General features: G+C 52.3%; 1 protein-coding gene across 1 annotated transcript in view; it reads left to right on the forward strand.

Annotated features, from left to right (window-relative positions):
• Positions 1-620: 620 nt before the first annotated feature.
• Positions 621-17,174, forward strand: part of LOC140410928 (gamma-aminobutyric acid receptor subunit rho-1-like) — a 70,224-nt gene continuing 53,670 nt past the window's right edge. Inside the window, exon 1 of the mRNA XM_072499771.1 lies at positions 621-654. Within this exon, the coding sequence (XP_072355872.1) occupies positions 636-654 (19 nt within the window). The 5' untranslated portion in view covers positions 621-635. The remainder of the gene's footprint in view (positions 655-17,174) is intronic.

Below are 17,174 nucleotides of genomic sequence, written 5' to 3' on the forward strand. Positions count from 1 at the left end.
TCTCTGGCCCTTCTTTTCACCATAGATGGTTTGTTTTGGCATTTGTTTTACTCTTACAGCTTTGTGAGGGGCCCTGTGGTCACCATGTCGGATTCTCCCTCGGTTCCCCTTTGGCATCTCCTTGGGTTCCCCCCTCCTGTTGCCCCCCCCCCCCCCCTTGTTCCTGTCTGCTTTCTGTGGCCCTGGTGGTTCCCATGCGTTTCCCGCCCCCCCCTCCGCCTGTTCTATCCGTTGTTGGAACAGGCTGATGAATGGCCCCCTCACTTTGTGGAAGCCATCTCATATGGGGAAGAAGACCGACGCCCTTGCATTTGCTTCCCTAATCGCCCGGCAGAGAATCCTGCTCAGCTGGCGATCAGCAGCACCATCGACAGCTGCAGACTGGCTGGCAGACCTATCGGCATTTCTCCACCTGGAGAAGATTAAGTACACCATCCGAGGGAAAAGTGAATCCAAATGGCCAGAGAATTCCGGTCCGATAGATAGATTGATAGATATGGGTATTGCTTTTTATTCATTGTTGAATTTAATTACATTTTTCTTACAGTCCTATACTAAAGAGGAGTGCAGACGTAACCAAATCTTATTTGACAAAATCTGAGCAACTTCTCAGAGTGGACGATCATGACTTTACAATGCGACCTGGATTTGGAGGTAGGAACCAACTGGCATCCTTGTCTAAGCTTGTACTTGGTAATATTGTTAAGCCAATGTTGACATTACCAATCATATAAAAGCGTATCTGAATTTTTTGAATTAAACATTTAGTTTGTATGGTTAATAGTCAGGTGAGCAGGTTAACATTTGTCGGGGTGTAAAAATTGAAAACAAATTGAGTCAATGCACTCTTACAAGCTGTGTTTTCAAACTACCACTAGGTTCTTAGAAGCCATTGTCACTGTTTTTGTTGAGACCAGTGCCACTCTCATGTCATGATTGGCTTTATTTTCTCTCGATTCAGGAAGTCAGATATTACAAACATTTAAAAAAAAGTCAGGACCCAAATTGATTTCCATAGATGCTTGGAGGGCTAGTGTAGAGAAGATGGGCCAAATGGCCTTGTTCTGCGCCATAACAATTCTGTGATTCTGTGATGTAGAGTCAGTATTTAATACAGTAATGTTTCAATTTCTAGGTTGCTGCACTCAAGAACAAGAAACATAAGTGATTTTTTTTGTCTGTGTGGGTGACAGGATGCAGTGAGCCAGGATTTTTGAGCTCCAGTTATAATGACACTGTGGTAGTATGTATTAGGGGTCATGTGGGACTGGAAGCCCTAATGTCATTGGCTGACAGATCCCGGGTCCTGATTGGCCGTTGACCTCTAGCTCCGCCCTGAAGGCGGAGTATAAGAAGCCGGAGTCCTCCCCCGCAGGCCATTCTACCATCGAGCTGCGGGGGAACAGACACGCTTAATAAAGCCTCATCGACTTCACTCTATTCGTCTCACGGAGTCTTTGTGCGCTACAATTTATTAAGCGTGCCTAAAAAGGACTATGGAGCTCAGGATCATCCCGGAATGCCTGAGGATCAGCCCCCACGCAGTGAACGCGGCAGCAGCCTTCAAGTACTGGCAGACTTGTTTCGAGGCCTACCTCAGAACGGCCACCGGCCGGGTCACAGAAGACCAAAAACTACAGGTCCTGCACTCGAGGTTAAGCACGGAGATTTTCTCCCTCATCGAAGACGCGGAGGATTTCCAGACGGCGTTCGCAGCACTGAAAAGTCTCTATGTCCGCCCAGTTAACCAAATCTACGCTCGCTACCAGCTCGCGACGAGACGGCAAAGTCCCGGAGAATCGATTGACGAATTCTACGCCACGCTGCTGATTTTGGGACGAGCCTGCAGCTGCCCTTCAGTGAACGCAAATGAACACACGGACATGTTAATGCGCGATGCTTTTGTGGCAGGTATGAATTCCTCCCAAATCCGCCAAAGACTTCTAGAAAAAGAGTCGCTAGGACTCTCAGAGGCACGGGCCCTAGCAGCCTCCCTAGATGTGGCCGCGCGTAATACCCGCGCCTACAGCCCCGACCGCGCGGCAGCCCATTGGGCTCCGTACGTACCCGTCGCGACAAACCCAGCCCCCCCCCGGACACCCCACAGGCTTGCGCGGTCCAAACGCCAAGTCGCAACGGGGGCGCCCGCTGCTATTTCTGCGGCCAGGCGAAACACCCCCGGCAGCGCTGCCCGGCCCGCGCAGCAATCTGCAAGAGCTGCGGGAAAAAGGGCCATTTCGCGGTTGTGTGCCCGTCCCGCGAGGTCGCCGCTGTCCCGGGAGAACAGGGAGCCCTGCACGCCGCTTACGCTCCCCAACCCCCCCAGCGCCCCATGTACGACCCACAGGCGCAGCCACTCTGGGTCCCGACCACCGCGGTCCCGGGAGAACAGGGAGCCCTGCACGCCGCTTACGCTCCCCAACCCCCCCCCCCATCCCCACGTATGACCCGCCGACGCTACCAATTTGGGTCCCGACCACCGCTGTCCCCAGTGATGAGGGAGCCCCGCGCAGTCCTAACGCTCCCCAACCCCCCCAGCGCCCCATGTGCGACCCGCAGACGCCGCCATTTGGGTCCCGGCCACCACGAGGGGAGGAAGGGCGCCGCCATCTTGGACCACCCCAGACCTGTACGACGCATGGGGGCAGCCATTTTGTCCACCCCCACCGCCATCTTGTGACCCCCCAGCCATGTGCGATGTATGGGGGCGGCCATTTTGTTCATCCCCGACGCCACCTTGGACGGCAACAACGGACCCCAGTGTCGACGGCTCCACGGGGTTCGAGGAAGACGCTCCACTACTACAACCACGTCTCGCTTCAATAACGCTCAATCAAGCTCGGCCCCGGACACTCCAGACGACGACGACAACGGTGCTAAGAAATGGGCACGAGACACCATGCCTAGTTGACCCCGGGAGCACGGAGAGCTTTATCCACCCCGACACGGTAAGACGCTGTTCCTTGACCACCTATCCCAGCGCACAAAAGATTTCCCTAGCTGCAGGATCCCACTCCGTACAGATCAAAGGTTTCTGCATAGTTACCCTAATGGTGCAGAGGAGGGAGTTCAAAAACTACAAACTACACGTCCTTCCCCAACTCTGCGCCCCCACATTACTGGGATTAGATTTCCAGTGCAATCTACAGGGCCTTACGTTCAAATTCGGCGGCCCAATACCCCCACTCACTATCTGCGGCCTCGCAACCCTCAAGGTGCAACCCCCGTCCTTGTTTGCGAACCTCACCCCGGATTGCAAACCCGTCGCCAGTAGGAGCAGACGGTACAGCGCCCAGGGCAGGACCTTCATTCGGTCCGAAGTCCAGCGGCTACTAAAGGAAGGCATAATCCAGGCCAGCAATAGTCCCTGGAGAGCACAGGTGGTAGTAGTGAAGACAGGGGAGAAACAAAGGATGGTCATAGACTATAGCCAGACCATCAACAGGTACACACAACTAGACGCGTACCCTCTCCCCCGCATATCCGACATGGTCAATCGGATTGCCCAATATAAAGTCTTCTCCACCGTGGACCTCAAGTCCGCCTACCATCAGCTCCCCATCCGCCCAAGTGACCGCAAGTACACAGCCTTCGAGGCAGACGGGCGATTATACCATTTCCTAAGGGTCCCATTTGGCGTCACAAACGGGGTCTCGGTCTTCCAACGGGAGATGGACCGAATGGTTGATCAACATGGGTTGCGGGCCACGTTCCCGTACCTCGACAATGTAACCATCTGCGGCCACGACCAGCAGGACCACGACGCCAACCTCCAAAAATTCCTCCAGACCGCCAAAGCCTTGAACCTCACGTACAACGAGGACAAGTGCGTTTTTAGCACCAACCGGCTAGCCATTCTGGGCTACGTAGTGCGCAATGGGATAATAGGCCCCGACCCCGAACGTATGCGCGCCCTCATGGAATTTCCCCTCCCGCACTGCTCAAAAGCCCTGAAACGCTGCCTGGGGTTTTTCTCATACTACGCCCAGTGGGTCCCCCAGTACGCAGACAAGGCCCGCCCCCTAATACAGACCACGACCTTCCCTCTGTCGACAGAGGCTTGCCAGGCCTTCAGCCGCATCAAAGCGGATATCACAAAGGCCACGATGCGCACCATCGACGAGTCCCTCCCCTTCCAGGTCGAGAGCGACGCCTCCGACGTAGCTCTAGCGGCCACCCTTAACCAAGCGGGCAGACCCGTGGCCTTTTTCTCCCGAACCGTCCACGCTTCAGAAATCCGCCACTCCTCAGTGGAAAAGGAAGCCCAAGCCATAGTGGAAGCGGTGCGACATTGGAGGCATTACCTGGCCGGCAGGAGATTCACTCTTCTCACCGACCAACGGTCGGTAGCCTTCATGTTCGATAATGCACTGCGGGGCAAAATCAAAAACGACAAGATCTTAAGGTGGAGGATCGAGCTTTCCACCTTCAACTACGAGATCTTGTATCGTCCCGGAAAGCTGAACGAGCCGTCCGATGCCCTATCCCGCGGCACATGTGCCAACGCACAAATTAACCGCCTCCAAGCCCTCCACGAGGACCTCTGCCACCCGGGGTCACTCGGTTTTTCCACTTTATCAAGTGCCGCAACCTCCCATACTCTTTAGAGGAGGTCCGTACAGTCACAAGGGACTGCCACATCTGCGCAGAATGCAAACCGCATTTTTTCAGGCCGGATGGTGCGCACCTGATTAAGGCTTCCCGCCCCTTTGAACGCCTTAGTCTGGATTTCAAAGGGCCCCTCCCCTCCACCGACCGCAACACATACTTCCTTAATGTGGTGGACGAGTACACTCGCTTCCCATTCGCCATCCCCTGCTCTGACATGACCGCGGCCACAGTCATTAAAGCCCTGAACACCATCTTCACACTGTTCGGTTGCCCCGCATACGTCCACAGCGACAGGGGGTCCTCTTTCATGAGTGACGAGCTGCGCCAGTTCCTGCTCAGCAAGGGCATAGCCTCAAGCAGGACGACCAGCTACAACCCCCGGGGGAACGGGCAAGTAGAGAGGGAGAACGGCACGGTCTGGAAGACCGTCCTACTGGCCCTACGGTCCAGGGACCTCCCAGTTTCACGGTGGCAGGAGGTCCTCCCGGACGCTCTCCACTCCATCCGGTCGCTATTGTGTACGAGCACTAATCAAACGCCTCATGAGCGTCTCCTTGTCTTCCCTAGGAAGTCCTCCTCTGGAACGTCGCTGCCGACCTGGCTGGCGGCCCCAGGACCCATCTTGCTCCGAAAGCATGTGCGGGCACACAAGGCGGACCCGTTGGTCGAAAGGGTTCACCTCCTCCACGCGAACCCGCAGTACGCTTACGTGGAGTACCCCGACGGCCGACAGGACACGGTCTCCCTGCGGGATCTGGCGCCCGCCGGCAACACACACACCCCCCCGACACGATTCACCCAACCCCCCCCCCTTCCTGCCACCGCCGCACCCCGCGACCGCCCCTTCCCAGGAGGATCGGTTCCCCTCCCCTCAGGCCCGACCAAGAATAAAGCCAGAGCTGAAACCGTAAGGCCCCCGGAGACGACAACACCGGAACAAGCACCACCACCACCACCGGGGCCGAGGCGATCGACACGGATGACCAGACCGCCCGACCGACTCGTGGCGTCGATCTAAATCAATATATGGACTTTTCACAAGAACATTTTGCTTTTCTCCCGATACCTTCTGTAAATAGTTGAAACAGGACAAAATTGTACATACTGTATTGCCATATGAATGTTTTTCCTCCCAGGACCAGCCCTGTAAACCCTTACCACCATGCGAAGCATCACCCCGCCGGGTTCATTTTTGACAAGGGGTGAATGTGGTAGTATGTATTAGGGGTCATGTGGGACTGGAAGCCCTAATGTCATTGGCTGACAGATCCCGGGTCCTGGTTGGCCGTTGACCTCTAGCTCCGCCCTGAAGGCGGAGTATAAGAAGCCGGAGTCCTCCCCCGCAGGCTATTCTACTATCGAGCTGCGGGGGAACAGACACGCTTAATAAAGCCTCATCGACTTCACTCTATTCGTCTCACGGAGTCTTTGTGCGCTACAGACACATAGTGGGACAGAGCTTCACTCTCTCTCTAAGCTTAGCTCTCATGATAAGCATCACAAAAGGGAAGAGGTAAATTCAGAGAGACTCCCTGCTCTACTGCATCTCTTAGACACCCTTTTGGAATGGCACTCTTAGAAGCTTTTAAGTCGTCGCCATAGTCCCAATGCTTGTACAATTGTAGGTAAAATCATGCCCAAAAATGGAGTTTCCCATGCAGGCAAGGGGGACAGTTTTGCTTTCATGCAAAGAGTCAAATGCCCTGAGATTTGAACATCACCTCACACACTTCCTGTTTTCTGCATCATGGGTTAGAGGTGAGTGGGGAACCCCCTTGGATTTGTTGAGTAAATTATATAAAAGCCAATTGGGAACTGTTTCAACCCTCATTACTCAGCCAGGAGGCCCCCCCCCCCCCCCCCCCGCTGCCGCCCAACCCCTACCTCTCAGCAGTTTTCCAGAGTCACCAAGACGAGTGTATAGCAGGAAGACTTTAATGAAACTGGAAAGTTGCGAAGGTTTTAATCAGTTACAATGATGAGCTCCAACTGTAGCCTTTGAGAGTCTACTGTTCAAAGTAGTTCTTTTTATGTGTTTAATGTGCTATTCTATCGCTGCTTGGCAGGTGACAGCCATCCTTTTGGATGACACCTCACCTTTCATGCAACTTCGCTCCGACTGCCCTTCTTTGCTGCCATCCTTCACCGTAGCACTGGGGTGGGGGGGGGGGGGAACTCATGCAGCTCCGCCTTCCACCTCTGCTGAGCATCAGCAACCACACCACCGCTAATAGCACCAGCAGGAGCACCAGCTGCTTTCTCCTCAGTAACATGGCCTTCCATAGGGCAGAGGGGATGGACACCAAGATGCACAGTACCCAAGCTACAGAGTCCCCAGGGGTAGACAGCACCATGGGCTACTGTCTGTGCAGTCTGTGCTGTGTTCCTCATTGATATGATTGAAGAAAACCATGCCAACAATCAGCTGTGCAAACAGATTTCCCTCTTGAAAATTTAATATTGCCTATTTTTAATAATAGTGAATCATTCCTATCATTAAGACATCTCCTCGCTGCTTATCCCAATTAATTATTGTAGTATTGATCCGACAAACGTCTTCTGAAGTTAATCTCACACCGGTCAGGAAAAAAAAACCTTCATGTTGGCTTACATTTTTATAATAATCAGTTAGCTCTTCCAAAAATAAGGATTAGAGGAAATGTAGTTTTGGCCCACTGGATTAGATTCTGCAGTAATTTATTTAACTTCCCTGAATGACAGATGGTCTCCTAGATAATTCATATTTTAAATTAAACAAGTGCATTTGTAACAATTCCAAGGTTGTTTGCTACATTGAAAGAAACTGTAGTTAGTCTTATTTTAGTAAATCCTCAAATTCTGCCATGAACACCATGATTTCTATGATGGAGTCTTTGGCTCATTTCTAAACCAACGATTTTCTTCCCAGTCACACAAAATACTATTTGGACATAATTCAGCAACCATTTTAAACTCAGACATTTTTTGTTATTTTTAGATCGTACTTTTTTTTATCTTCTGATGTTATTTAAAGTTAGATTTTTTTAAACTTGCAGCTGCTTAGGCAACAATGCAGTATAAATAGTGAGAGCATTCAAGTTTATTGGTCATTGTGCAGGCTGAGGTGCTGGAAGATGCAAACAAGAATGTTTGTTTAAAAACTTCTATATGTTGAAGTCCAGGCGTACTTGGGCCCAGATCTTCCATTCTCCGAAGGGTCATACCTAGGAAGATGTGCTGGAGGACCCCTTGGAAGCCCCCACTCACTGACTGCACAGGATTTACCCGTGAAGTTTCAACTTCCTTTGGACTCAGTTTGACATGGTTCAGCACAGTTAGTTGGACAGATGGTTTGCGATGCGGGTTAAATTCCTGTACTGGCTGAGGTTATTCATGAAGGCCTTCTCAACCTTGCTCCTCGCCTGAGGTGTGGTTATCCTCAGGTAAAAATCACCACCAGTCAGCTCTCCCCCTCAAATGGGAAATCAGACGATGGTCATCTGGGACTATGATGACTTTACATTTTTACATAGTGGGCGCGATTCTTCAGCCTCGTTACACTCTCGCTCAAGTGAAACAGTTTGCGATGCAACCAGGCGCCAAACAGTTTGCGATGCAACACATGCCAAATGGACTCCCATGGATGGGTGAGCCATGTAGCATGTGGGAATCATTGCCTAGAACCCCAATCACATCTCGATGCCTGGAAATTGTGCTTGAACAATGCGGGAGACAACACCTTGCATGCACAACATCCAAACACCCAGGAGATGGGCCACAGCTCCGGGGACAAGTCCACAGTCGGAGGCTGGGAGAGCGCCATGGCAGGGAGGAGGTGGGGGGGGGGGGGGGGGGGGGGGGGTTGCCTGGAGGGATGGGCAAATGGTCCGGAGGGATGTGCAAAGAGTCCGGAGTCAGCCCGCATTGCGGAAGGAAGAGGCATCATAATGGTGTGCAAAACGGTGTTTCATGTCCTGTACAATACAATTGCACCCCCCCCCCCCCCCCCCCCCCCCCCCGGCTCTTCCGGTACCCTCAGTGATCCTTAAAGTGCTTGGCCCTCCTAGCTCTACCACTACATTTAGGTGTTTCCCCAGGATGCACATTTTTAAAAAAAAAAAAATTTAGTGTACTCAATCAATTTTTTTCAATTAAGGGGCAATTTAGCGTGGCCAATCCACCTACTCTGCACATCTTTGGGTTGTGGGGGCGAAGCCCACGCAGACATGGGAAGAATGTGCAAACTCCACACGGACAGTGACCCAGAGCCGGGATCAAACCTGGGACTTCGGCGCCGTGAGGCTGCAGGGCCAACCCACTGCGCCACCGTGCTGCCCTCCCAGGATGCACATCTGAGGTGAAGGCTGCCAGCTGCTTACCTCGTCCCGTGGCCTTCACTGCCCCTGGTGGGCGTCCTCTGGGGGCTCTTGGTCTGGATGGCACCAGCTCCCTTGTCGGTGGCACATGTACATTCACAGCGTTCTCCTCCTCCAAGGTAGGTGCCCACAGGGCTCTAGGGTTCACCTTGGGATGGAGGGGCAGCTGGTTCAGGTCCTGGCTGCTCCTTCATCATCCAGCTCTGCCAGCCCTGGAGGCTTCCCATGTTCCGCACCATTGTGCTGATGCCATCAGCGATACTCCTCAGTGACTGGGACGTGCTCTGCAGTGCCTCGGCATTGCCCACCTGTGACTGGGGCAAGCCCCGCACCACCTCGGCCATGCCCATCTGAAAGTGGGACATGTCCCACAGCACCTCATCAAGGTCAGCCTAGTATTGGGTCACATCCCCCAGCAAGTTGGACATTCTGCCATGGCCGTCATCGCCATGGCCTTCACTCATGGTGCTGACATTGTGCACCAGGCTCTCCACTGCCGTCGCCACCCTAACAGTGTTGGCCTCGGTGCCACTCATTGCCAGCACCAGCTTCTGTGCCAATAACCTCTGGAACTCCTCCAATCGGCTATGGATCTGGTGAAGTGACGCTGACATCTCCCTCTAAATGTTGCAGCTGCTCCCTATCGTCTCCATCAGCTCCGGGTACCTCTGTACCAGAGGCTCAGCACCAGGCTGGGGCCCACCTACGTCCTGGGATCCAGCAGACCTCCAACTGCTGTCTCACCCAAGGGTTCCTGTCTCCACCTGATGTACATTATCAGCAGTGTGGTGCTCACCAGATTGTGCCCCCGAAGCCTGACCACTAACATGCCCCACTGAGGTGTGTGTATCTGCGCTGGTGGAGGGTGGGGATGACAGCTGTGCCGCGACTATAACCGTTGCATCCTCAGAGCTCCCCTCCGAGGTGTTCTCCTCGGAGTCAGGAGAGGGGGCCACCTGGGATGGGCCAGCGCCAATGGCAGGAGGACCTGCAGGAGATTGGACAGGTGGTCAGTGGGAGGGATGGGTTAGTCAGTAAGGTAATAACAACTCGCTTTGACAGATCCTCCGGATGGAACCCGGTGGTTCCTCACCTCTGCGGCGTCTGCCAGCCTCCGTGAGGGTGACCGATCTGTCCTCGGCCACCCCAGTCACTTCCAGGGCCCACTCCTCAACGGAGGTGAGGATTCTTAAGTCCGGCACCCCTCCGCCAGTCTGGGCCCTCTCCCGACAATTATGGGAGAAGTTTCCTGAGAGGACACAGAGACGGCAGCGTTAACTACATGCATGGTTCACAATGGTGGGGAGGGGGGGCTGTGAAGGGAGGGTTGGGGGGATTAAAGGGGGAGGGGGTAGAGGAAGGATTGGGGGTTGCATGAGGAGTTGGTGGGTGGGTGCTCCCTCAGGGGTGGAGTGAGGGGGGGGTTTGGTGTCTACACATTCGAGTTGCCCGTTACAAGTCCCTGCTCCTGCAGGCAGTTTGACTCCTCCACCTGCCGGCTGTCATCCCTTTCTCTGGTCCCTGGGTCGCTGACTGTGTCGTGTTAGGTACACTGGTATAACACTGGCTGCAACTGGATGCAGCATAGATCAAAAAGATACTCCAGACCTTGAAGTTAGTTCAATCAGGTTTATTGAACTAATAGCACAGTTAGCACAGTTCTCTGTGAGTTCGACTCTCTGCAAACTTAAGTGTGGTTACTCTGTCTGACTGAACCAGACTACCTCTGAGCCACGTGGTGGAGGTGTGAGATTGTAACAACACCCTAGACTGACTCTCTAGATGTTCATCAGTGGAAAGAGGTGGAGTGTGAGTGCCTCGTGTCTTTTATAGTCAGAGCCCACCCCTGAGTGTCCTGCCTCCTTATTGGTCATGTCCTGTTCTCTGTGTCCATTAGCTGCTTGTCTGTATATCATTATGTGTGTGTCCGCATATCATGACATCTCCCCTTTTTTAAATATTTGGATGACATATGTGAACGTATTTACAAGAATAGGCCAATATTAAGATATATACACGCAGTGGATGTGAACATATGTACATGTGAAACCAGCTGTCTAATGCGAGAACACAGAACATAGCAAACAGAACAAATGTTCATAAGTCCAGTCTCTGTGGCTTGCATCTGACCCTGGTCGACCGCCGGAGAGGCGGTGGTGGGGACGACAGCGCTTTGATGAGCGGGATTGAAGCCTGACTGATGGCCTCGTGAGCCGAGGTAACAGGAGGTGGCAAAACAACAGAAGGAAACGGAGAAGGATGTGGTTGCGGGCAGGCAACTTTCCGCAGTGCCCGTCTGTTTCGTCGCACAACAGAACCATCAACCAGACGCACAACATACGAGCGGGGTGCAGCCTGTCAAACAACGACAGCTGGAGCTGACCAGCCTCCATCAGGGATCTTGACCCGAACAGTGTCTGCCGGGGATAACACGGGCAAATCGGTGGCATGAGCATCATAGCCCTGTTTTTGCCGGTCTCAGAGTTGCTGCACCTCCTGCAGCACCTGGAGGTGATCCAGGTTGGGCACGTGTATGTCTGGAAGTGTCGTTCACAGGTCCCTGTTCATCAGGAATTGAGCCGGCGACATGCCAGTGGACAGCCCTGTACGCAAGCAGCACAAGGTGAATGTCAGACGCAGAATCCGCGGCCTTGCCGATGAGCTGCTTCACTATGTGCACCCCTTTCTCAACTTTTCCGTTTGACTACGGATAGTGTGGGCTGGAAGTGACGTGTTTGAACAGATACGACTGGGCAAACAGAGACCATTCATAGCTGCTGAAGCACGGGCCATTGTCACTCATGACAGTGAGTGGGATACCATGTCTGGAGAACGTCTCAACAAAGAACAAAGAACAAAGAAATGTACAGCACAGGAACAGGCCCTTCGGCCCTCCAAGCCCGTGCCGACCATGCTGCCCGACTAAACTACAATCTCCTACACTTCCTGGGTCCGTATCCCTCTATTCCCATCCTATTCATGTATTTGTCAAGATGCCCCTTAAATGTCCCTATCGTCCCTGCTTCCACTACCTCCTCCGGTAGCGAGTTCCAGGCACCCACTACCCTCTGTGTAAAAAACTTGCCTCGTACATCTACTCTAAACCTTGCCCCTCTCACCTTAAACCTATGCCCCCTAGTAATTGACCCCTCTACCCTGGGGAAAAGCCTCTGACTATCCACTCTGTCTATGCCCCTCATAATTTTGTATACCTCTATCAGGTCTCCCCTCAACCTCCTTCGTTCCAGTGAGAACAAACCGAGTTTATTCAACCGCTCCTCATAGCTAATGCCCTCCATACCAGGCAACATTCTGGTAAATCTCTTCTGCACCCTCTCTAAAGCCTCCACATCCTTCTGGTAGTGTGGCGACCAGAATTGAACACTATACTCCAAGTGATGCTTAACTAAGGTCTCCTTACAGGCCTTGATGACGGTCCGAGTTGTGAGGTCTGAGAGCTTCACGACTTCAGGGTAATTGGAAAAATAATCAATGATTAACATGTAATCACGACCATTTGCATGAAAGAGGTCGATGCCAACCTTGGACCACGGAGAGGTTTCGACTTCATGCTGCTGAAGTGTCTCTTTACTCTGCGCTGGCTGGAAGCGATGACAGGTCGCACAGTTAAGGACCATGTTAGTGATGTCCTGGCTGATCCCGGGCCAGTAGACAGCCTGCCTGGCTCTGCGTCTGCACTTTTCCACACCCAGGTGGCCCTCATGGATTTGACGGAGCACCAAGCTCTGGAGACTGTGGAATTACAATCCGGTCCAGTTTGAGGAGGATACCATCAACCACCGTCAGATCGTCCTTTACATTGAAAAATTGAGGGCACTGCCCTTTTTGCCAGCCATTGGCGAGGTGTTGCATAACACTTTGCAACTTCCCTCTGTTCCCCGTCCGTTCATATATCTGTCTAGATGCATCTTAAATGATGCTATTGTGCCCGTCTCTACCACCTCCACTGGCAAAGCGTTCCAGGCACCCACCACCCTCTGCGTAAAAAGCTTTCCATGCACATCTCCCTTAAACTTCTCCCCTCTCACCTTGAAATCGTGACCCCTAGTAATTGAGTCCCCCACTCTGGGAAAAAGCTTCTTGCTATCCACCCTGTCTATACCTCTCATGATTTTGTAGACCTCAATGAGGTCCCCCCTCAACCTCCATCTTTCTAATGAAAATAATCCTAATCTACTCAGCCTTTCTTCATAGCGAGCACCCTCCATACCAGGCAACATCCTGGTGAACCTCCTCTGCATCTTCTCCTAAGCATCCACAACTTTTTGGTAATGTGGCGACCAGAACTGTACGCAGCATTCCAAATGTGGCCGAACCAAAGTCTTATACAACTGTAACATGACCTGCCAACTCGTGTACTCAATACCCCTTCCGATGAAGGAAAGCATTCCGTATGCCTTCTTCACCACTCTATCGACCTGCGCAGCCACCTTCAGGGTACAATGGACCCGAACACCCAGATCTCTCTGTACATCAATTTTCCCCAGGGCTTTTTCATTTACCGTATAGTTCGCTCTTGAATTGGATCTTCCAAAATGCATCACTTCGCATTTGCCCGGATTGAAATCCATCTGCCATTTCTCCACCCAACTCTCCTATCTATCTATAGTCTGCTGTATTCTCTGACAGTCCCCTTCACTATCTGCTACTCCACCAATCTTAGTGTCATCTGCAAACTTGCTAATCAGACCACCTATACCTTCCTCCAGATCATTTATGTATATCACAAACAACAGTGGTCCCAGCACGGATCCCTGTGGAACACCACTGGTCACAGTTCTCCATCTTGAGTAACTCCCTTCCACTACTACTCTCTGTCTCCTGTTGCCCAGCCAGTTCTTTATCCATCTAGCTAGTACACCCTGGACCCCATGAGACTTCACATCAGCCTGCCATGGGGAACCTTATCAAATGCCTTACTGAAGTCCATGTATATGACATCTACAGCCCTTCCCTCATCAATCAACTTTGTCACTTCCTCAAAGAATTCTATTAAGTTGGTAAGACATGACCTTCCCTGCACAAAACCATGTTGCCTATCACTTATAAGCCCATTTTCTTCCAAATGTGAATAGATCCTATCCCTCAGTATCTTCTCCAGCAGCTTCCCTACCACTGACGTCAGGCTCACCGGTCGATAATTACCTGGATTATCCCTGCTACCCTTCTTAAACAAGGGGACAACATTAGCAATTCTCCAGTCCTCCGGGACCTCACCCATGCTCAAGGATGCTGCAAAGATATTTGTTAAGGCCCCAGCTATTTCCTCTCTCACTTCCCTCAGTAACCTGGGATAGATCCCATCCAGACCTGGGGATTTGTCAATAGAGCCGCATCTATCCCTAACCTCCACATTGGTCATGGCCCTCTCCTAGGTGAATAGCGATGCAAAGTACTCGTTAAGAATCTCACCCATTTCCCCTGACTCCACGCATAACGTTCTTCCTTTGTCCTTGAGTGGGCCAACCCTTTCTCTAGTTACCCTCTTGCTCCTTATATATGAATAAAAGGCTTTGGGATTTTCCTTAACCCTGTTTGCTAAAGATATTTCATGACCCCTTTTAGCCCTCTTGATTTCTCATTTCAGATTGGTCCGACATTCCCGATATTCTTCCAAAACTTCGTCTGTCTTCAGTTGCTTAGACCTTATGTATGCTTCCTTTTTCCTCTTAGCTAGTCTCACAATTTCACCTGTCATCCATGGTTCCCTAATCTTGCCATTTCTATCCCTCATTTTCACAGGGACATGTCTGTCCTGCACTCTAATCAACCTTTCCTTAAAAGACTCCCACATATCAAATATGGATTTACCTTCAAACAGCTGAGTTAGGTGTGGCATGTTCACGTGTAGTAATGATGCCCACTCGGTAGGCACTCGTCCTCTGGATCCGTTGTATGGCCAGGATCAGAATCCTGGAATTGTCGTTGCACATTCTGGACGCGCCGTCGTCGGAATTGGGAGCGCTGGCCCCTGACTGGTGGTGCAGACCTGCACAAGGCTGCATAGTGTCCAGGCTTCCCGCAGTTTAAACATCGCCTGCCTCTTGCAGGGCAGTGTTTCTTTTAAGTGCGCGTTGCCGCAGTACGGGCACGTCACGACGTCGGCAACGTGACGCGGTGTACGTCGTCACATATGCGCAGTACTGTCGACAGACGTCTGCACCTGCGCAGTGTGAGTGTCGGCTGCTTCGTTTTCCCGTTCGCATCGCGCATTCGTGGGTCTCCAGGAAAAGCGCGCGAGATTGCCGCTATCTTCAATGCTGAGGCGCTGCATCTGGGGGATGGCCTGCACGCTCACTGCCTCGTGGGAGGCAAACTTCTCATTTTCAGCCGATTTGTATTGGGAATACCGATTTTTTGCGTGCTCATGCACTGTACATGTTTCAATCGCAACTGGCAGGGTCATATGCTTAATTTTTAAGAGCTGCTCGCGAGGATCAGAGGACCAAACACGATTTGGTCTCTGATCATGGAGTCAGCAATATCACCAAAGTTGCAGGACAGCGCTAGCAGGCGGAGGCTAGTTAAGAAGGCACTGAAAGATTCATCTTTACCTTGAAGATGTTATTTGAATATGTAGTGCTTGAAGGTTTCATTGGTGTCCACTTCACAGTGACTATCGAACATGTCCAGGATGGTCTGAAACTTTGTTTTGTCCTGGCCTTCGGTGAAGTTAAACGAGTTGAAGAGTTAGATGGCTTGATCACCCGCTGTTGAGAGGAGACGTGCGATCTTTCTTGCATCAGACGCACCTTCGAGGTCTGAGGGTTCGATGTACAGCAGAAACTTTTGCTTGAATATCCACCAGTTGGCACTGATATTGCCGGAGGTCCTGAGCTGGTGAGGAACCTGAATCTTCTCCATGGTGCCGGGATACATTTGCTGGTCGTCACGGAACGGACTGAGGTAAGCCACCTTAAATTAGTAGTCTCCTGGTATCATGTCGTGTTAGGTACACTGGTATAACACTGGCTGCAACTGGATGCAGCATAGATCAAAAAGATACTCCAGACCTTGAAGTTAGTTCAATCAGGTTTATTGAACTAATAGCACAGTTAGCACAGTTCTCTGTGAGTTCGACTCTCTGCTAACTTATGTGTGGTTACTCTGTCTGACTGAACCAGACTAGCTCTTAGTCACGTGCTGGAGGTGTGAGATTGTAACAACACCCTTGACTGACTCTCTAGATGTTCATCAGTGGAAAGAGGCGGAGTGTGAGTGCCTCGTGTCTTTTATAGTCAGATCCCACCCCTGAGTGTCCTGCCTGCTTATTGGTCATGTCCTGTTCTCTGTGTCCATTAGCTTCTTGTTTGAATATCACTATGTGTGTGTCCGCGTATCATGACAGACTGCACCTGATCTATGGGTGGGAGTGGATATTACAGGAACCTGGGACCCGTCTAGGGGCAGTTGGTTGGTGGGGCCAGGTTGCCCTCTGACCGTCCGGCCCCTTGGCTGCTCCTACCCCCACCTGCTGTACCAGTATGCCTGTGTGGTGCGCACCAGTAAGTGTCCCAGAAGCTTCCTCACAAAAGAGCCCAGCCGCGGTGATAGTCTCTGAGATGGTGGAGGGTGTAGGAGATAACAGTGGCGGAAACTCTAACGCTATGTCATCATTGGACCCAACGTCCGGGGTCTTCAGTGTCATGCTGTGCTGTGTGTCTGTTCCCTGTGTGTTGGGTTCCTGTGTGTCTGCCCTCTGTGTTTCCATCCCCTGGGTCGCGGTGTCCTCGCTCGTCTCGGGCGGAGAGCTGTTGTTACATTTGTGTGGGAGGTCGGGTGGTTGGTGCCAGGGGCACGGTGCTGGGTACTCACCCTGGGTGCCCTGAGGAGGTCGCGCAGCTTCTTCCGACACTGGTCTGCAGTCCTAGCTACCGGCCCGACGGCGCTGACGGTCTCGACCACCTCCGCCCATGCATGCAGAACAATGGCGCGTGCTGTCCTGCGGCTCGGCCCGGGGTACAGAACAAGCCTCCTCCTCTCCCCCATGGCGTCCAGGAGGGTGTCCAATTTGCCGTCCCTGAACCTCAGGGCTGCTTGTCTGGCGGCCATCTTGCCTGTGACGGCTGTGTGTGGGGGGGGGAGAATGCTTTTCAGCAACCCGCGTATCGGCGGCCGATCGGCACCTGCTCCCTCGGGCGCTTCACGTTGCGCCCGTGCTAGCCCCTTATGAGCCGCTGAATAGCT

This window comes from Scyliorhinus torazame, chromosome 4 (genome assembly GCF_047496885.1).
Source record: "Scyliorhinus torazame isolate Kashiwa2021f chromosome 4, sScyTor2.1, whole genome shotgun sequence".
NCBI classification, from domain to species: domain Eukaryota; kingdom Metazoa; phylum Chordata; class Chondrichthyes; order Carcharhiniformes; family Scyliorhinidae; genus Scyliorhinus; species Scyliorhinus torazame.